At 28.7% G+C, this 22,613-nt stretch overlaps 2 protein-coding genes and 2 non-coding genes across 4 annotated transcripts; 3 read left to right on the top strand and 1 right to left on the bottom strand.

Moving 5' to 3' along the window:
• The first annotated feature begins 3,549 nt into the window (after window positions 1–3,549).
• LOC112771380 (senescence-specific cysteine protease SAG39) lies at window positions 3,550–5,381 on the top strand. The gene is made up of 2 exons (XM_025816110.3): window positions 3,550–4,148; window positions 4,408–5,381. The coding sequence occupies exons 1-2, from the start codon at window positions 3,713–3,715 to the stop codon at window positions 4,998–5,000; spliced, it is 1,029 nt and encodes a 342-aa protein (XP_025671895.1). The 5' UTR covers window positions 3,550–3,712; the 3' UTR covers window positions 5,001–5,381.
• A 12,907-nt stretch (window positions 5,382–18,288) lies between these two features.
• Window positions 18,289–18,375, bottom strand: TRNAS-GCU (transfer RNA serine (anticodon GCU)). Its single transcript has one exon. It is a non-coding gene; the product is annotated as a tRNA-Ser (tRNA).
• A 635-nt stretch (window positions 18,376–19,010) lies between these two features.
• LOC112782468 (acetyl-coenzyme A carboxylase carboxyl transferase subunit beta, chloroplastic) lies at window positions 19,011–19,718 on the top strand. The gene has a single exon (XM_025824862.2). The coding sequence runs from the start codon at window positions 19,161–19,163 to the stop codon at window positions 19,716–19,718; it is 558 nt and encodes a 185-aa protein (XP_025680647.2). The 5' UTR covers window positions 19,011–19,160.
• Window positions 19,719–21,671: 1,953 nt separating this feature from the next.
• TRNAN-GUU (transfer RNA asparagine (anticodon GUU)) lies at window positions 21,672–21,743 on the top strand. The gene has a single exon. It is a non-coding gene; the product is annotated as a tRNA-Asn (tRNA).
• Window positions 21,744–22,613: the final 870 nt, after the last annotated feature.

Here is a 22,613-nt window from a genome sequence, read left to right as displayed (position 1 = left end):
ACTATTTTATATTCTAGTATCATATTCATTATTTGAATCAAATTAATATGACCAATATTATTACTTGTTGAAATTTATTGACATATTTGTCTTTTGTATTTATACCTAAAAATTGTTTTATTTTTTTATTAGTTTAAACACTTACAAAAATTGTTAAAGATAAGATGAATGCACATTTATTATCATCTATGATGCATGGACACTGACACGAATACGGGACACGACATGACAAGGGATACGCGGACACACGAATTTAAAACTCTTATAAAATAAGGGGACACAACATATATATAAAATATAAAGTATTTTTTAGATAAATTATAATGATATTTTGGTATTTTATTGATATTAAAATATAATTTTTTTTAATTATCTTTAATGTTTTTTTAATTATATAAAGTATATAAAATATGTTTTGTTTTAATAGTTAAAAATATATACTATTTTTAAAGTCATTTCAAGAATACATGTTAAGAATAAGGTTGGACACGCTGATACGTGATGGTATATATTTAGGTATTTTCAAGCGTGTCTAGAGATTTTTTTTATCTTTTATTAAGACATTGTTGGATACAGAAGACACACGTATCGGACGAGTGTTGATGAGTGTCATGTCTAAAATGTGTTCAACACGCGAACACGACAAATAAAAAAAGTGTCTGTACTTCATAGATTATCATCGTTATATTATTCTACAATAGGTTGCATTCTGTCGCTAAACATATTAACATGGCGCATTCTAGTGCCAGTATGCTTACTTCACTCTTTTATTTCTTATTTTTGAAAATTATGGTATCAAATTTCAAACAATTATATTTATTAACCTTTAATAATTAATTATAGTAAAATTTATTAATAATTATAATATCTTATATCATATCTTTTTAATAATTACAAATATCTCCATGAGTATTATATATATATATATATATATATATCCCTAGTTCGTATCGTCTATCGGCTCCCACCATCCGCTCGAAGCCTTTAAGTAAAGGAATGGCTTTCTCTCTGGGGAATTCCATCACGATCGTAGACAATTGACATGAAGTGAGAAAAGTAGACTTCAAGTATTGGACTTACGTGAGTTGGTCGGGTCAAGGCTTCAATCCTGGGGCAGTCGCTACAGAGTAGACTTGCTGGTCTACCCCGATTTACCCATGGAGAGGGACTGAAACCGCTCTCCCTTTCCATTTAATCACTTATTTCGTTTTTTTTATGGATCAAATTCCAGTTTGAGTATATATATAGTGTTTTATTTATCATTCATAATATAAATTCTAGAGCCAAAATTTTGTCTTTTTTTTTCTTTCTTAACTATTTCATACAATAAATAATATAATGTACTATTTTGTTTCTATCAAAATTGATTATTTTAAGATATAAATAAAAATTGTCATTTTATTATAATTTTAACTTTACTTTTATTCTTTTAATGGTATGATAAGTGTTTTTAATTACTCAATTTTTTTTGTAGTTAAATTATTTGTTACCGCAATTATTTACAATGCATTACTTTTATTATGTTCCCTTTCAAATTATTTTTGTTGGTTCGGATGTTAATTATATAGATGTGTAGAGTTCAACACAATATAAAGGCAATAAACTTTAATTTACTAAAGAATGAATTTTTTTTATGATAAATCTAATAGAATGTAAGTCAAATTATATTTTATAAGGGAATTAAATTTATTATTAAACTAAATATAATTATTTTTATCTTGCTATATTATATAGATAATAGATGATAAAGTTTATTTAATAAATTTTTTTGCATATTTAATCTGATTAAATTATTTAATTAGTTGTCATTATGAATGATTTTAATGTATATACGTCTAAAATCTAAAAATGATCACTTTAAATATTATTTAAATAACTTAATTTTAATATTAGGATTTGATCATTTGATTAGTTTAGTTTTAAAGAAATTTAAAAGTTGATCTCATTTTATCAGTTAATACTAATTATACTAAGTTAATATTAGTTATATTAATTATAAATTATACAAATTATACTATAATTGTACATACGAGAACCATATATATATACTAGAACCATATATACTATAATTGTACATACTTATTTGTTGTTAAATTAGAGAATTAAATTATTATATTATTAATTAATAATTTATTTTTTAATTTAAGAATATTATAATTAAATACATATACTCTAATTAAGAGGTAAATACATTAGTCTATTAAGCATAATTTTTAAATTGAATTTTTAGAATAAAATAGTAATTTAAAATTTTCATTGTTAAAAATTTGGTAATCAATTTGTTTTAAGTGGTTATTTTGAGATTTTATTTTTTGATTTATTGTATATGATGTTATTTTTGTGCTCTTTATTATGTCATTAATTAATAACTTTATTTCTAATCTTAAAAGCATGATATTTATGGAAGAAATGTGTATATTAATCTATGATTATAAAAAATATAATATTTATAATTTATATATTATTAAAATTAAAATATGTGTATTAATATTTTAAATTAATTAATAGTAACAATAATCTATATGATTATATTATTAGAAAAAAATAATATTCTCATTTATTACTAGTATACTAAACGTAAATTATATAAATTATACTACAATTATATAGAACTATTTATTCTTAAATTAGAGAATTAAATTACTATATCATTAATTAATAATTTATTTCTTAATTTTAAAAGCATTATAATTGAATATATAAACTCTATTATTTGATAATTGATAGATTTGAATAGTGGTTTTATTTATTATTTATTGTTTATCTAACACTCCTCATACAATAATTAAGACTTTCTACATGAATAAATTTATTTTAAAAAAATGTGATTTTTGAATAACCAAAAAAGTTACATATGTGTCCTTATAAACTGTAATTTAAAATGAAACGACGAATTACTAAGTACATGTAATTCTTGATGTAAAATCATAATCTTCTCAAAAAATGAAACACAACAAAAATACTTTTAGGTCTAAATTCAAGATTTTGGTGTTCCAAAAAACAGTATGTAAATTTGTAGTTATGAACAACAATTTGACTAGATAAACTATATGACCGTAAATGTTGGTTCTAAGTTATATTTGTCAGTCCAGGAAAATAATGATTATGCTACGATATATTAAAATTAGTCATTAAAATCAATTATAAGTACTAAAATATATGTTAGAATATAAATATATATTAAAAATAAATTAAACTATACATATATTTATACACAAATATATTAATGAATTTTAATAATTAATTTTAGTGTAAAAATAATATTTTTAAAATAATAATACATATAGTATTGTTATCATGTATCTTTTATCGGCTTATACGTAATATCGTGTAATTCTTATATAGACCAATATTATATTATTTTATCACAAAATGTAATCAAATTAAAAGAAAATATAATAAATAAAGAATTGTCAAAAGAAGATGTGCAATACAAAACAAGAGAGTAGTTTTCTATGCACAGGAAAATATCATGTGAAACCAAGCAACATCATTTCGTAGAATTTACGAGGAGATTGACTGGTAACACAGTTTACACGCTAGAAAATCGTGATATTTTTCAGCCATATAAACCCTATCAGAGAAACTAATAGGATACTGTGATGATGAACTTGTCTATATAAACCCGCAATGCAAGCTAAATTCTTCACACACCCATCCCTCAAACCATTTTAAGACATTGCTTGCATTGTGTTCTTAGTTTCCAGCAATAATGCCTTTAGTCATGAAATCACTTGTTGCCATCTTCCTCTTCCTGTGGACTTGCATATTTCGTGCTAAGTCTTTTCGTCCGGTCTACGATGAGTCATCCATTGTCCATAAACATGAACAATGGATGGCCTTGTACGGCCGGACCTACAAAGACAATGAAGAAAAAACCAAACGACAAGAGATATTCAAGCATAACTTAGAGTTTATAGAGAGGTTCAATAAAGAAGGAAACAAGAGTTTCAAGTTGGGCCTAAACTCTTTTGCTGACTTAAGCGATGAAGAATTTTTTGCCTCTCACACCGGAGCTATCCACCACCACAACAAACAACCTCATCGGAACGTCAGCAACATGATGAGTGCTGATAACATTGAGCCGCCTAGCATGGATTGGAGAGAGAAAGGAGCTGTCAACGACATAAAGAACCAGGGGGTTTGCGGTATGTAATAATTGTCTCTAACGTAGCATGCTTGCAACATTTGAATCCATGCATCATGCATGCATGTATACTTGGACAATCTTATTGAAAGCTTTTATTGGTGAATAACGAAAATGTTATTCAGATTATATATATATATATATATATATATATATTGTACTTTAATACGAATATTCTATTCTATTCTATGAATAATTTTGATATACACTAAACATAATTGAAGTGAATAATTAACTCGTATTTAGCGTTATAACTGCAGGGAGTTGTTGGGCTTTTTCTGCAGTGGCATCAGTTGAAGGAATTATCAAAATCCAAACGGGAAAGTTGCCTTCATTGTCTGAGCAACAATTGGTAGACTGCGCCTCCGTCACCAACAACGGTTGCAGCGGATACAACGTGGACAAAGCATTTGAATATATAGAAAATCAAGGTCTTAGCAGCGAAACAGATTACCCATACATGGCCACAGATGGGATGTGTGACGCACAAAATGTGAATCCTGTGGCCAGGATCAGTGGTTACTCCGATATAACTCCAAACAATGAGCAAGAAATGCTGAGGGTAGTGGCTACCCAACCTATCTCAGTATTAATTGAAGGTAGTGGACAAGCATTTCGGTTTTACCAACAGGGTGTTTTCAATGGTGAATGTGGGTATACTCTTAACCATGCAGTTAATATAATTGGGTATGGTCAGGACGACACATATGGATATAAATATTGGTTGGTAAGGAACTCATGGGGAACAACTTGGGGTGAGAATGGTTACATGAGGATTTTAAGAGAGGGTAGTTACCCTCAGGGCCTTTGTGGCATTGCCATGGGTCCTTCTTATCCAATTTATTCAAATTAAGAATAATGTTAAGCATCCAAATTTTTTTATAAATTAAATTTAATTAAGTTAAATAATAAAATTTAAAATTATGTTAGTCATAATTGATTTTTATTATGTTAGATCAATTTGGTTAAATTTAATTAATAAAAAAATTTGGATGTGTAGTATTATTTGTTATTAAAGAGTATTGCTACTGTTTAATTAATAAAAAGCTAGTGATGTGATGATAATCGATCATATTGCTTATGGTATATACCACCTTATAAAAAGCTAGCTTCTCAAGTAGCTTCTTGTTAGAAGCATGTAGTGTACTTGGTTCGAAGCTGGCACTAGGAATCAGAACCTTATCATCATCATATATGTATGTTATTCCATTTGAATAAACTGTGTATTAATGTATGTATTTGTGTATTAGTGTATGTATGTACTCTCTGTGTGAAGTCTGAAAAATATTTACTTTTTTATTTATATTTAAAATACTTTTAATAAAAAATATTTTTTAATATATTTAATTTTAAATTAATTTTAATTTATTATTTTTTATTGGTGTAAATATTAAGAAAAAATATGTAACAAAAAAATTTACAAAATAATTAATTTAATCAAAGAAAAAGACGTCATATGAAATAAATCAACGTCTTAATTTTTATAAAAAAATATGGTACATATGTTTTTTAAACAATCAAAACTTTATGTTATATTTCTAACATTGATCATTGTATATCTATAGTATCTTTATTCTTGTATCCAAGAATCTTAACTTTAAGTTTTTAAATTTTATGTTCTATGTATTGTTTTTGTCTTCAACATTTTCATCCTATTTAAGTTCCTAACCTTTTAAAATTGTCTTAATTTTGTCATACCGTAAATTCTGTTAGCAGATTTTTAACGTTAGGACAACATTGAGTCAATTTTAAAACGTTAGGGACTTAAATAAGATGATTTAAACGTTAGGGACAATTTTAGAACTTACCCAAAAACAATACTTTACTCAAAGATCGTACCTGCAAAAAAATAAAAAAATATATTAGAATATAATCTAGTAGCTATAACAATTGTTAAGAAAAATATAAATCTTGAATATAAAAATTTATAATTACGTAATATACTACGGGACATATATATATATATATATATATATATATAATTGATCTATTTTAAATTAGAAATAATAACATTTAATTAATATTAAATTAACTTAATTATCTATTTTCAGAACAAATTATTCTAATTATATGTGATTGATTTGTAAAATTAAAAATTTATTATAATTTTTTTATTAATAATTTTTTTAATGTATACGTATATATTTATTGTGTAATTAATAGTTTCTATATTCTCATGATATATTATTTTGTTCAAATAATTCTAAATATTTTTTATTTATGTATACTATATATTAATTATACATAAATATATTTAAGTCATGTATATATTAATTATTTTCTGATTATGATTATTTCTATATATATATGATTCATTCAATTATTTTTTATTTTTTATTATTAATATCATTGTACTTATAATTTTCATAAATTATGGCCGTTAATCACGGTAATTTTTATAAATCACACTGGACAACTAAATTTTAATTAGAAAAATTTTCGACGACTAACAATTTTTAGTATTTTTTTACTATTATTTAACCAACACAAGCACTAAATTGTCATTTTCTTAATTCATGTGCGCAAATTCTAAAAAATGATGTAAATACAAATGGTATTAATTCAATATTTACTGACTAAAAATAATAATATTTGTTGGTCATATAGCATTATTTTTTTAATTATAGTCGTTAATTTGATATATATATTAATACTAAATTAATCACACTAGACAAATAAATTTTTAACTAATACTATATTAATTTGATATATATTAATTATAGTCATTAATTGCAGTTATCAACTTAGGTTTTTTATATATCTAAATATATATTATTTGACAACTAAATTTTAACCCAATAATAATTCTATTAACTAACGTTGGTGAAATTTTAGCTCAGCTAAATATATCACACTCGACAACTAAAATTTTTAACCTTATAATTGTTGATAAATTTTAATCCAATTATTAATTATTTTATGCGACGTCAATAAAATTTTTTAATATAATTATTAGTATTATACATGATTTAGTTTTTTTTTTTGCGTAATAATCTAAAAGTATTATTTATTATTATCATATTTTTTAATTTAATTATTTTTTATATTATAATAATTATTGGTAATTAATCTAATTATACTTAAGTATTTTTTGTACTAAAATACTATTCATTGTAGAATAATATAATGATTATTATAAAAATACTGCCTACGAAGAATTTTGACACGCCATATATTATTATAAGAATGTTTCTCTCGACTGAGCCATGAACAACTCTTATTAGAGGTACGAATACTATTATCCTAGGAGATGTAAATAATACAATATACTTCAAAAAAAAAAAAAAAAAACCACCTCGAGCTACCATCTATGTTCATGTGTCATTTTAAAGAATTTGGGTTGGATCCAAACCCCTTTAACTTGACAATTTTGAGACCCTTTAGCTGCTTGAATATTCTCATTCTGAATCACGATGTCAAGTCCATCACACTGTGAAATCTGAGTTCCACACGTAGACACACAAACATTTTTCTCCAACCCTAGTTTCTCGCTCAAATTATTACATATTTTACACCTGAGATACTTTCCTACTGATGAAGAGTTTTCAACATGTTTTCTCCATCTTTTGGTTCTAGCATCAAAGGTAATTAACCCATTAAAACCATCTAATATTTGAAAAGCTCCTTCCTTATAATTATAAGTAGCAAACTTTATTGTACTCAAATCTCCTATTGTACAAAGACATTCATACACTCTCCAACGTTGGTCGCTGCGGCGAAGAAGATGTAACTGCAAAGCGATTTCATGCCATCGGTTAATCACAGCCACCGTGCAATCTTCACTAGTCGGAGCCGACGAAAATGCAGCAACATATTCAGAGCAATCTATTAGTTCCGGTAATGGAAACTTTGGAAGATCAATTCTTGTTCTGGAGAACGGGCAAAGGAAGAAAATCGAGCCTTGGCGAAACAGAAGCAGCCACCCCGAATTCGAGGCAACGCAAGTTGCTCCCTCGAATTCTGGGATGTTCAATGTATACAACTTATCCTCGTTGCTTAGCAACGAACACGTAGAACCTTCGCCATACATAAGAAACCATGGCTCGTCTTGAAAGGTTTCAATACGAGCCAATGCTTCGGTGGAAGCGTACTTCCAATCCTTGCAAACGCCGCGGATTCTAAGAAGCTCCTTCAACTCTAAATAATCTGAAAATATTTGTGCAAGAAGGTGGATAGAATTGTTTCTTTTCTTGTTATCAGAATTTGCTTCTGAAATGTTGCTATGTTGATCCATATTTATTTAGAAAAAGATTACCACAAAAAACAAAAGGAATCATATGAGTATATATAATAACCTAAATTAAGCCTCACTATAGTGGTTTTAGTTGTAACAGAAAAATATTAGTCCAAGTTTTCCTTGGGATTCAAGTTTTCTTGGGATCCAAGTTTTTTAAAGTCCACCGTCACTGTTCCTTTTGAAGACTTTGGGTTTATATCAATCAAGTTGCTATAGTCGCATTTTCTTTTTAAAATGAAAGTATAGTATGTATTTATTATTGGGTTGAAGACTTGCATTCGTTGGTAGGCCACGCAAGTGCATATGAAATCCAGTACCATGGAGATTGTGCACAAAATTTGGCATATTGGGAAAGTATTTAAAATGCATAGTGTTACATGTAGACTAAAATTAATTATTAAAATTAGTAACTAATATAAAATATATGTTGGTGTTTGATTTTAGTAACTAATTTTAATATACAAATTATATTTTTGATCTAAAATTGCAGAGCACTCAGTTTGCAAAATGTCAAAATGTAACCTTTGAGCTCAAATTAAACATACGAAATTGTAAGTTTCATCATACGTTGAAAAATGTAAGACATGAATATGAGACACATGCATTTAATTATATATCACTATGTTAAAAAATAATTACATTTTATAAGCACATAAATATATAATTGGGTAATTTACTTAGACAAATAAGATGGATATCAATATTATATGAATATATCCTAAAACCAAGTACCTTATATATATATATATATATATGTCTGATTTTTATTTTCACTCTATGTAAATTAAAGCTATTAAGTTTGATTTAAACACATTCCATATAAATAGAATGAAATAGATTCTATTTAACTAAAATAGTAGTAAATTAAATGAAATAGATTCGATTTATTAGAGGAGTTGTTGTTGCTTGCAATTGTTTTCTGTGTGAAAATTTGATAATTTTTTTAGTTGAAGGTGTTGGAAATAAATAGTATAATTATAATCTAATCAATTATGTGTCAAATAATTTATTATTGTTATTATATTAAAATGTTAATATAATAAGATTCTTGATTAAATTTAGAGATTTATCATTGTGATAGTGATCATAATATTGAGAGATAAATCTTTTATAATTTAATCTAAATTGTTCTTGGTCATAAGATTATTAAAAATGGCATTATAATCTGAAAAGATCAATATATATATATATATATATATATATATATATATATATATATATATATATATATATATGGTCTTTATTGGATGAAAATTAATAGATCTCATTTATTACATTATATATATAAATGGTGCATATAGAGATATGACTATTGAACTGACTCACTTTGAGAATTTCTAATGGTTATAATTACTGTATATTTGTCAATAGGATATTTTCAAAATGAACATAATAATAGAGTTCCTTTGACTTGAGACTATTATAGTGATTGATAATATATTTATTATACTTTGATTTCGGACACCTAATGCCCTAGGGTGCTAGTTGAACGGACATTTAGTATGATTTAAATACTTATAGAATTAATGACTACTCGATAAAGAATCCGTCAATTCTCGATAAAGAGTTTGAGCTCTATGATTATAATGACTGAGATGAATAAAACCTTGGCCAAAGAAATTGAATGAATGAAGAAATGAGTTTCTTAAGTCATTCACAGTTTATTATACTAATGATAATAAGTTAGAGTTTGACAATTAAATCATACTCTAAGAATTAACTAAGAGTTGGAAAGATAGAAGGAATAGGAGGAATTTATGTGTACGGGTGTGGGGGCAATTGCCCCATTGAACTTTCAAAAAACTAATAACAAGTATATATATGTGTAGAGAATTGCCCCATTATAATAATTTATTTGTCCCCACACTTCAAAAAAAAATATTGTAAGAAACATTTATATTATTAGATATTAATACAACAATAAAAATTATTATATTATATAAATTCAAAATAAATATTAATAATAACAATAATAAATCTAATTATTTAATTGCCTAAAGTTAAGTTTAACTTTTTAAATATAAATGAGATTATTAGTATTTAATATTTTTTTATAAATATAACTTTTATTTACTTTTTATTGTTTTGTTTAATTTAATTTTGTTTATACATACATATAATATTGTTTTCATTAAAAAAATTTATTATAATATTATAAAATATCAACTTTGTAGCTAATATCAAAAAATTATTTGATATTTGTTTAATAGAAAAAAATATATTATTTTGTCTATACCTACATATAAAGATAATTGTGATTGTTTAATTTGAATTTTTATTTTTTTCCCACAATTTTTTTTGTCTCTCACGCATAATTTAAAAAAAAAATTCAGACACCAAAATAAAAAATAGTCAAAATTCTAAATTAGTTCATTCAAGTTATATTCTTTATAGAATATAATTATTAATTATAGAATATTGAATTTATATATCGCATTTTTTTCTTATATTGTTATAAAGATAGTCTATAATCAATAGAATTCAAATATACTTAGTATGACTCAATGGATCACTTTTTTCGATAAGTATTTTTTATGGATTCTACTCATCCTATTCCTATTAACTGAATATATATATTGGATTTTCCGTTATTTAAATCGCGTATCTCCATCACTTGTCGTGATTTATCATTCAATGAATGACTGAAAAAAAGATCCGCGGGTTAGGTCAAATTTGAAAGTTTGTTATTTTTATTTTTTACATTTTACAAAAGCAAGCTAAACAACATTCCAATCTTTTTCTTTATCGCCACCACCCAAGAGATTCTTCCCATATTCCAGGAATAGTTTTTCAGTAAATAGCCGAATCATGGATAGGGAACTAACTATGCCAGTGACCTACCAAAATTTATTGTAGAAATTGAATTTTCAGGATCAATGATTGGACCATGCAAACTAGAAATGCCATTTCTTGGATAAAGGAAGAGATTACTCGATCCATTTCCGTATCGCTCATAATATATATATTAATTCGAGCACCTATTTCAGATGCATATCCCATTTTTGCACAACAGGGATATGAAAATCCGCGAGAAGCGACAGGTCGTATTGTATGTGCCAATTGCCATTTGGCTAATAAGCCCGTGGATATTGAAGTTCCACAAACGGTACTTCCCGATACTGTATTTGAAGCGGTTGTTCGAATTCCTTATGATATGCAAATGAGTTATTGTTCAAGTGAATTCAAATTGGAATTGAAACACAAATCAAATGTGGATTGATGTTTTGTTCGAAAACGAAAACTATGACAATCAAATTTTGATTGTTGTCTTGTAAGAAAAAAGATAATCTATAACGAAGAATCAATCTTTTTTTTATTGAGCCGTGCTTGTTCATTTTGATGACTTTATCATATGAATTCTATTTTATCATACAAATCCCTACTCTACTACCTTCCCGGAGTTCATTCTCCGGGGAATTCTTATTTTATGTTATGATTTCGTTGGCAATCATAAGAAGGCAATTCCCCTTTAAGATACCCATTTGTGCTACTATTTTACGATTAAGAAGCAATTGCCCCTTGTACATATTATACAATAAATTACTATACCTATTGTATTGTTTTTTTTTATTCTTACCAATTATTGCATTTATTCGATGGATCCACAAACCGCGAAACCCCCTTTTTTTCCTATCTCTATCCCTATTAGCCGAAACCAACTAATTAAACTCATGTTTTTATAATCAATTCGATCCCCCGATTGGATCGGGGGCAAACGCCTACGAAAAGATCGTTTGGGTTTAAGAAAGAGTCGCTTAGATTTATCCATGATTTGTTTATTCCTATCCCGAGAATTCTATTTCTTAACAAAAGGGTTTTTTTATGTATACTTATACAATGAAATTTATTTTATCTATTATGTTATATATAATCTAAATTAGATTATATATAAATTAGAAAATGCATCTATATAAATATTAGAATATGTATCATTCTTCATATTCTTTGTTTGGCAAGGTGACACACAAACAATCCTTTTTTCTATTTCTTTATCTCTGCTTTCTATTTCTTTATCTCTGCATGAATCGTATGTTTGCAACAACAAGAACAGAATTTTCTTAATTCTAATCGACTGGGCGTATTGTGTCGATTCTTTTGAGTAATATATCTGGAAATACCCGTCGATTCCTTATTAACACTCTTTTGAGCACAACAGGTACATTCCAAAATAACCCTTACTCGGATATCTTTACCCTTGGCCATGAACCTCCTTTTCTTTTGATTTTGGATTCACTTATCTATTTTTGTATTCGATGAAGAAAGGAATGACAAAGAAATAAAAGTTGATAATTCTAAATCCAATTTCGTTTCAATTAATATATTACCGGAAAATTGAGGTAATACAAACAAAACAAGGATTTCAAACAATTTTTCGAATCGCAGTACAGTATTTTGGTTTTTATTTAAGTATCTTAAATGATATTGTTGCCCCCAACCTAACTATTCTATTTCCATTTCCGGTCTTACTCTCTTAATATTAAGAATGGAATTGAATTATTCATTCAATTCCATTGAAGCCTGTACCAGATTTCGAGTTTCGCGAAGGACAAATCCACCTTTTCTTTTATTCTTTCTCTTTTCTAACTTATTCTATTCGATTCGAATTCTAAAAAAAAATAGGAGGAATTTTCGATATTTTTTTCGATTTCGAATCCTCTTCACCGCTTCCTGCGACAGTAACTATAATTAAAAAAAGGGGAATATCAATGCATCCGGAAAAAAACGATTGATTTCGATCAATAGACCCGCTAAAGCTCCGAACCATAGAGTACTTACCACTGGTGCCACGGAGAGATATGTTTTAAGATCTCGCATTTTTAATCCTCCCTTTTTCTTTATTTCAATTTCTAATACATAATTTTATATAGGACTATCAAAAAATAGTTATTTTGTTAATAACCACTTGGATTTTCTGCCGAATTCTTAATTCAAATTTGAAATGTACAACGATTCATTCGATAGCTTTTTTGTTTTCTAATAACTAATAAAAAGGGGTCTATTTCTGCCCGAAACCCATATGAGATACCGAGGAATAAGCTATTCTTTTCTTTAAATTACGTTGACCAAGAGATGTTGAAGCTGCATAGATTATTTGAATTGAACCTAATAACATTAACCAGGGGGAAAATATGGAATGAGCGTGAGGTAATAATTCCATATTAATTCGAACCAATCCATATGCGCCCATTTTTAATAAGATTCCGGCTAAAAGCATACAAGTGCTGTAATGTGCCTCTCCGTGGGTGTCCGGTAACCATGTATGTAAGGGTATAATCGGCAATTTTACAGCAAAAGTAAAAAGAAATCCAATATAAAATATTATTTCGAGCACCCCAGGATACGATTGATTAGTTAATGTTTCAAAATTTAATGTCGGTTCATTAGAACTATATAAACCGATACCTAGAATTCCCATTAATAAAAAAATAGAGCTTCCCACAGTGTATAAAATAAACTTTGTAGCTGAATACAAATGTTTCTTTCCCCCCACATGGATAAAAGTATATAAACTGGAATTAATTCCAATTCCCACATGATGAAAAAAAGTAAAATGTCTTGACAAGAAAAAGGTCCTATTTGACCGCTGTACATTGCTAGCATCAGGAAATGGAATAATCGGGATTCTCGAGTAACCGGTTGAGCCGCTAAAGTAGCTATAGTGGTAATAAATCCCGTCAATAAAATGGGTCCTATAGAGAGTCCATCTATTCCGAATCTCCAGTAAAAATCAAAAAAATTAATCCATTTATAATTTTCTGTCAGTTGGATTAATGGATCATCCAATTGGAAATGATAACAAAAAAAACTGTGAATATTTTGGGCATTAGGATAGCCATTCCACCCATTTGGTCAAGATAAAGAAGACGTAGTCTATCATAACCAGTTCCCGCCAAGAAAAAAAGCGCAGCACCAATAAATCCATGAGAGATAATTTGTAAAATGGCCCCGTTGAGCCCCGTATCACTTATAGAACCAATTCCAATAATTATGAAACCCATATGAGATACCGAGGAATAAGCTATTCTTTTCTTTAAATTACGTTGACCAAGAGATGTTGAAGCTGCATAGATTATTTGAATTGAACCTAATAACATTAACCAGGGGGAAAATATGGAATGAGCGTGAGGTAATAATTCCATATTAATTCGAACCAATCCATATGCGCCCATTTTTAATAAGATTCCGGCTAAAAGCATACAAGTGCTGTAATGTGCCTCTCCGTGGGCCGTGGGTGTCCGGTAACCATGTATGTAAGGGTATAATCGGCAATTTTACAGCAAAAGTAAAAAGAAATCCCATATAAAATATTATTTCGAGCACCCCAGGATACGATTGATTAGTTAATTGGTGGAATACTAAGCAACCTGAAATTTTCTTGAATATCATTCAAGAAAAGATTATTCTAAAAAATTCATAGAATTCAAGGAACTATTCCTCTTGGATGAAATGCTAAAGGAATACCCGGAACTACGTTCACAAAATCTTCGTACCAAAATATACAAAGAAACCATCCAATTGATCACGACGCACAACGAGGATCGTATCCATGCAATTTTGCATTTCTCGACAAACATACTTAGTTTTGTTATTCTAAGTGGTTATTCCAGTCTGGGTAATCAAGAACTTCTTATTCTTAACTCATGGGTTCGAGAATTCCTATATAACTTAAGTGACACAATAAAAGCTTTTTCCATTCTTTTTTATTCTTCTTAGATACAAATTACGATAATTTAGATTATTCCTTGAATTTTTCATTGAGAGGAATAAAGGATTCAAAATCCCTTTAAGTAAGAAATAAAGTTCTTGATCGAGATATGAATCAAAGGAGGGCGGGATCCCTTAACTTTTAAGGGGTCCGTAGAACGAATCGCACTTTTATCACTAAACTATACCCGCTGCTGCTACAATGCTATTATTACACATAATTGGACCTTTTGTCGAACCGGAGACTGGGTCTATATATATAGAAACATACGTTTCTACAAATTAGAGCGTTCTCGTGTGTCGTAAGGGGACCAACCCCCCTAATCAATTAAAAAGGGGGGCAAATCTCATTTTTTTTAATTCAAATAAATCAGAGTTATCTGGGATTCCTGGAAACAGTCCCAGAGCCCGGTAGACCCTGGCTGGGCTCTGGCTGTAGCAAAAAAAAAATAAATAAACCACAAAAAATGGAATGAGAATAAAAAAAGAGATATAATAAATAAAAGAAATATTATTCTAATATAAACATTAATAGAAATCTAAACATAGAATGAAATTATCAAATAATTTAGATAATGAATATAAAGAATATGAAAAATCTAATAAAATAATAATGATATACTATAGAAATAATAATGATATGCTATAGAAAAGTATATGTATCTTATCTGGAAGGTTCTATATCTATAATGTTCGTTATAATACTGAATAGAAATCCAATCCATTATAAATAGAAAAAGAATATATAAGATCTAAACAAAAAAGTCTTTTTTCAACCCCTACTTTGTTTGGTTATGCAATCTAACATAAACAATATATATAGATATCGCAATTTGGGAGAGATGGCTGAGTGGACTAAAGCGTCACGTTTTCAATAAAACCCTCTCGTAAAAGCATTTTAGCAATGTTTTCAGTAATGTTAGTACATGATATTAGAACCGTTCCTCTTCCATTCATGTCAGCATTTTGTATAGAGGTTATTATGTCGGCGATGGTGTCCTTACCCATAGAAAAATAAATGTTACCCTTTACTTACTTTTGATATAATCAGCATGCTCCGTGTTCTATATTTTCTAATATATATTAGAGTAATATAATTTGAAAATATTTTAGTTAAAATTAAAGAAAGATATCTAGTATATTTATATATCTTTAATAGAAAGATATCTATATAATATCTTATTTATAAGAAGATTTCTTATTCTATAAATGACTCAATAGATAACCTTTTTCAATGTTTCAAAAAAGTCCATTTCAATTTTTTTTAATGTTTTTTAAAAATGAACTTTATTTTTTGATTAAAAAAAGTCTTTTCCAGAGGAAAATTTCTTTCAATTTAAGTTGAAAGAAAAGTAAAAAAAGAATAAAAGGGGAATCATTTGATTTACTTTTTTGGGATATCGCAATGGAAATAATATGAATTCTGTTTAATTCTATTGTAATATATTCTTAATTCTATTCTATCTTTATTCCCTTTTTCTATTCGAAATCTTATTGTTGGGTCAACCCCCCTTCTTTTGTTTGTCCACTACATAATGTGATATACTGTATTCATTAAGATGATATTTTATCTTATCTCATAAAGGTTCCGCTCAAAGAAGGGAATCAACAAGTATTATTCTATATAAATAGAATAGAAAAGATTTTCTATTTCGATATTTTGCTACAATCAAAAAACAATCGGACTCTAGGAAAAGATAAAAAATAAAATCTCTCCTAGAATCCTAGAATCTCGTTTTCCCTATTTTGATTTCTACTGTGCTATTTCCGGCATCATATCCATAGTTAGCGCATTCATCATAGTTAGAAGCTCCAGCTCCGTATCAAGGTCACGGTCGATATCGTCACTATCATCAATATCGTCACTATCATCAAAAAGAAAACTCTTAGGCTTGTTATCCAGGAACTTGTTCAGAAATACTGTAATGAAAGGAACATAGGAGTTTGTCGCTAGGTATTTGACCAAATAGGATCGTCCAGTTCCTATAGAACCTATCACTAAAATACCCCTGGGGGGGTAGGGCTAAGCGGAGCGAAAAGGGTTTCCCATGAGATGGGAAATGAAAACTATTAGCCCCACAGGGGGTTTGTGAATAAGTGATTGTCTGATAATGAGCAAGGAATATCCGTCTTTCTGCTAAATAAATATTCTAAACTAAATATTAAATATAATAATATATAAATAAGATTATTTAGTAAGATAAATATAGTAAGAAATATAAAAATAAATATGGAAATAATATATATTAAGATATAAGGGTATATAGAATAATATAAATATAACTAAAAAAAAAGAGTGTTTTTATTAAATTAAGAACGCCCTGTGATCTTCAACCAATTCTGTGCTTCAATATAATTACCGGGGGTAAGGGCTATAGCTTGTTTCCAATATCTTTCATTCTTCCTCTATGTTGCTTACGGAATCTGGTTCTTTTGGGGTTATAGTTGATGGTTGTTTAGAAATCCCATCGCTATTCCAGAACCGTACATGAGATTTTCACCTCATACGGTTCCTCGCGAATAAAACAATTACAAAAATGGATTTAACCAATACCAATAAAAAAATATACCGTATATACATATGTTTAATGAATAATTGAATCACGAGGTTTTTTTATTTTAATATTTCATAGGATTGATTGATCAATTGGAAATTAGTATATCTTGTTTTGATTTTTATATAGAACTAGACATTTATTAGAAAATTTGCCCCCTATATATAGTTAAATATATAACTAGATAATGTTGTTCTATTAGAGCATAAGATTCTAACAAATCCTTATTTTATTTATTTCTGGTGGTATTGGATTGGCTCAATTTCGAAATAAAAAAACAAAGATTTCGCGGGCGAATATTTACTCCTTATCCATTTTATTTTAGATGTAATCTAGGGTTATCCTGCGACTCTTCAAAAAAATGAATTGGTTCTTAGTTCGTTCCGCCATCCCTCCCGTCAAATGAATCTTAGGTATTCACGGTTTTCGTCGTTCCCATCGCTTCTCGATTGATGATTAGGTCTGGAATTCTACAATGGAGCCTCGCAAATACAATTCCAAATTATATATATATATATATATATATATATATATATATATATATATTTCTTTTTTCTTGAATCAACCTTCTCAGTTTTTATTGACTCGGTGCTCTTCAAACATAGAAAATTCAAAAGAAAAAAATACTAACTCACGGGCGGAAACGGAAAGAGAGGGATTCGAACCCTCGGTACAAAAATTCGTACAACGGATTAGCAATCCGACGCTTTAGTCCACTCAGCCATCTCTCCCCAATTGCGATATCTATATATATTGTTTATGTTAGATTGCATAACCAAACAAAGTAGGGGTTGAAAAAAGACTTTTTTGTTTAGATCTTATATATTCTTTTTCTATTTATAATGGATTGGATTTCTATTCGATTACCAATGTCAGTAATTGATGATTATACAATTCGAACTATTCTAAATAAAAAATAATAGGATATAATAAAATCATTTTATTTATTTATAAGAATTCAATATTAATATATAAATATAAATCATATTAGATTTCACATTATTCTGTTTCATATATCATATATATAAATAGATATGAAACAGAATAATATAAATTTGAAAAATAATAAGATTAAATAGAAAAAAACTATTCCATATTTTCAAAATAAATTTATTATTATTAAAATATTCTTTTATTCTATCTATTTCATTTCGATATCTGTTCTATAACTATTCTATAACTATATATCTATATAGTTAGACTTATATTTAGTTATACTTATATACTAATATATAATTGCATTGAAAGTTATCTTCGTTCTCAAATCTGTATTGTTAGTCACATTTTAGGTGAAAGTGATAAATACAATGACAGTTACTTTTATACTTCTATTTGTGGTAAGGGCGGAAATAGTAGTGAAAGCGAGGGTTCTTCCATAAAAACAACTATCACGAATGAGAATTTAACTAAAAGAGAGGATTCTAAAGATCTCGATGAAACTCAAAAATACAAGCATTTATGGATTGAATGCGAAAATTGTTATGGATTAAATTATAGGAAATTTTTTAAATCAAAAATGAATATTTGTGAACACTGTGGATATCATTTGAAAATGAGCAGTTCAGATAGAATCGAACTTTCGATTGATCTAGGTACTTGGAATCCTATGGATGAAGACATGGTCTCTATGGATCCCATTGAATTTCATTCGGAAGAGGAATCCGAATCCTATAAGAATCGTATGGACTCTTATCAAAGAAAGACAGGATTAACTGAGGCTGTTCAAACAGGCACAGGTCAACTAAACGGGATTCCTGTAGCAATTGGGATCATGGATTTTCAGTTTATGGGGGGTAGTATGGGATCTGTAGTAGGCGAGAAAATAACCCGTTTGGTCGAACATGCTGGCAATCAACTTTTACCTCTTATTCTAGTATGTGCGTCCGGAGGAGCACGTATGCAAGAAGGAAGTCTGAGCTTGATACAAATGGCTAAAATATCTTCTGCTTTATATGAGTATCAAAAAAATAAAAGGTTATTCTATGTATCCATCCTTACATCTTTGCAGATGAAGAGATGTCAAAGGGGGATTCTTATTTGTACAAATGGTACTTCGAACTTGGAACGAGCATGAAGGAATTAACGATACTTCTTTATCTTTTGAGTTGTTCTGCCGGATCGGTCGCTCAAGACCTTTGGTCTCTACCCGGACCTGATGAAAAAAATGGGATCACTTCAAATGGATACACGCATAGATGCGCACACGCATTGTGTTAACTGTATTCTGAGGCCTTGATACTAATTCAATTATATATCCTTTAGATACAAAAAGGAATCGAAAAAATCGTCTTATCGTCTTATATCTACTTTTATCTATATAATTATATATATAATTAGTATTTTATTTTTTAAATCGACCATTTTTTTTTACAGAAATATAGTATGATTTGACATCAGAATCGCAAAATGTTAAGGAAATTTAGATTATTGTATATACAAAATACCTAATTTTAAATTAGTATCATTACTATTACAGATCAAACAAGATATCTATAAAATATGGAAGGAGGAGAAGAACGCTTTTAACTTATGGTAAAAAATTTATTTCTACCAGGATTTTCACAAGAAAAAAAGAAAAAAACCCCGGCTCGGTTGAATTTCAAGTATTAAATTTCACCAATAAGATACGAAGACTTACCGCACATTTGGAATTGCACCGAAAAGATTATTTATCTCAAAGAGGTTTACAAAAAATTTTGGGAAAACGACAACGGCTACTATCTTATTTGTCTTATTTGTCAAATAAAAATAGAATACGCTATAACAAATTAATAAATCAATTGGATATTCGGGAGTCAATAATTCGTTAATTGAATTTGAAGAGTCATTTTGAATTATTCGATTTTTTAGGAACTCCCGAACATTTAGCGATCTCAGATGTGTCGATATCAATGGTGACTCATTATTTTGATGAAAAATTTCTTCGGACAGAAGAAGATTATGTAAACACTTACTCGAAATCTCACTTATCAGATTTCATTGTGTCTTCCACAATGGAATCTGAAGAATTCGCCATGATATATCTGATCCATGCATAATATCATGAAAAATGGATACAAATTTTTGGCTGCTACTTAGTATCGACAATAGGTCTGAAAAAGTATCTAAAAATATTAAATTTAGATATTTGTACCCTGTCGAAGTAAGGAACCATGGTATATATGTTTGGAATAGATTCCATTTGGAGAGAGTTAAAAGAGTACTATCTCGTTGAACCTTGGTAAGACAAGGGGGTTAAATAACTGAAAAATAAGATTAGTAAAGAATATTCTTTGAATGCTAAATTTACGTATTGAATTCTTTTTCTTGTCCCCATAATTCAAAAAGTTTTTTTTATTATTGCCGAAGAAATGAAATAAAAGATAGGGTAGAGGTATGACAGTTATTATATGAGGTCTACCCAATGCTAGATGCAAAGGCGCATAATAGATCGATATGAACATGATGAGCTGTCCCGTAATAAACCCAGCTGTTGCTGATAGTTTCTTCTTGGTCCCTTCTTGCATAATCCGAGCTCGAAGAAGGAAGAGATAAGAGGGCCCTATGGAGAATGTGCTCAGAAATCCATAATAGAGTCCGACCACAACGACCGAATTCATTATCTTCATGCATAAGTATACTAGATTATCCAGTATAAAAGATTGAAAAATCATCGCAAACCTCTGTTTTTTATTATCTTCTGTTTTTTATTATCTATTGCAATCTCCGGATTATTATCTAATTTTAAATCCATATATTTATATAATGATTTTTCAACCTTCCATATTTCTATATAGAAATAGAAAGAGATAGACTAGAAACGACATCTCTTATCTCACTGACACCAAAGAGGGGGATCTAAAATGAGTGGAATTTTGATATGGGTGGAATATAATGAAATAGAGCCACTTTGAGGTTCCCTTTGAAATGAGGCATGGAACGGAGCCATTGCGAAGAAGTTCCACGAGTTACGAAGGAAACTTCGAGCTCATATTGGTCATGGGTTGAGAACGGGAATTGAACTCTATGAGATCAAATTTCCCGTTGTTCCTCAGTAGCTCAGTGGTAGAGCGGTCGGCTGTTAACTGACTGGTCGTAGGTTCGAATCCTACTTGGGGAGGTTTGGTTCATTCCGAATTCTTGAATTCGAAATGAAAGGGTTGGGTTCGCTTTGACCGTTAAAAGTAGGTAACCCGTTCCCCCTGTCTTTTGTTTGTCTCTATTGCATTCTATCTCATCGTATCCCGTTCGGTTCTGCGATATTTGAGAATCGCCGTCAATACCTCGGTGTAGGTTCGGGATACTCCCTTGTTCCACAGTCCGGGGCTATTTAAACTAACCAATTCAGAATTCTCCGATGTACTAGTATTAGCAATAGCAAGTGCATCTTTGATGCAGTCATCAATTCTCCCGAGAGGCTACAATTGCCGCGAGCAAACATATTAATGACGAGGAAGGCATTTTTGTTTTTGCTATGCTACAAATACTTTACTTGTTCTGCTATTCTGCACAAGCCTGGCTGAGGAAGAATTACGAAGGGTAAAAATATGCGGATTAAAAGCTAAAGCTTAGGACATACTTTTTTTATTTAGAAATATCCACCATTTACGAAAATTTTGTTTCTTTTTTAAGAAAACAGTAAGGTAAGGCCATTCCATTTCGACAAAATACCCACACCCAAGTTCCATAGCTTTGGGTCCGCTAGCCCGATCATGATTTTCTTACCCCAGAGGTAAGGGTCCTCATGTAATCTTACCAAAATATTAAAATAAAAAAATATTTTTAAATTAAATTACTATACTTTTAGATGTATTATATTTTTGAGCTATTGCAATATGTAATGCAGATAACACTTAAAAAATATTGTCTAAAATGATCAAAAACAACTTCTAAAACTTATTGCAAAAAAATAAGGTTATTGTAACTCTTCATTAACTAACGTTTCATAAGTGTTGTCTTTGATCAATTAAAAAACATGTAAAAAGCGTTA

The sequence above is a fragment of the Arachis hypogaea genome, chromosome 3 (genome assembly GCF_003086295.3).
Source record: "Arachis hypogaea cultivar Tifrunner chromosome 3, arahy.Tifrunner.gnm2.J5K5, whole genome shotgun sequence".
NCBI lineage: Eukaryota > Viridiplantae > Streptophyta > Magnoliopsida > Fabales > Fabaceae > Arachis > Arachis hypogaea.
This window is presented reverse-complemented; position numbering and strand designations above follow the sequence as displayed.

Coding starts and splice junctions, on each gene's coding strand:
- LOC112771380 (XM_025816110.3), top strand. CDS start 3,713: ATGCCTTTAGTCATGAAATCACTTGTTGCCATCTTCCTCTTCCTGTGG. Junction 4,149..4,407: donor AAAGAACCAGGGGGTTTGCG/GTATGTAATAAT, acceptor TTATAACTGCAG/GGAGTTGTTGGGCTTTTTCT.
- LOC112782468 (XM_025824862.2), top strand. CDS start 19,161: ATGAATATTTGTGAACACTGTGGATATCATTTGAAAATGAGCAGTTCA.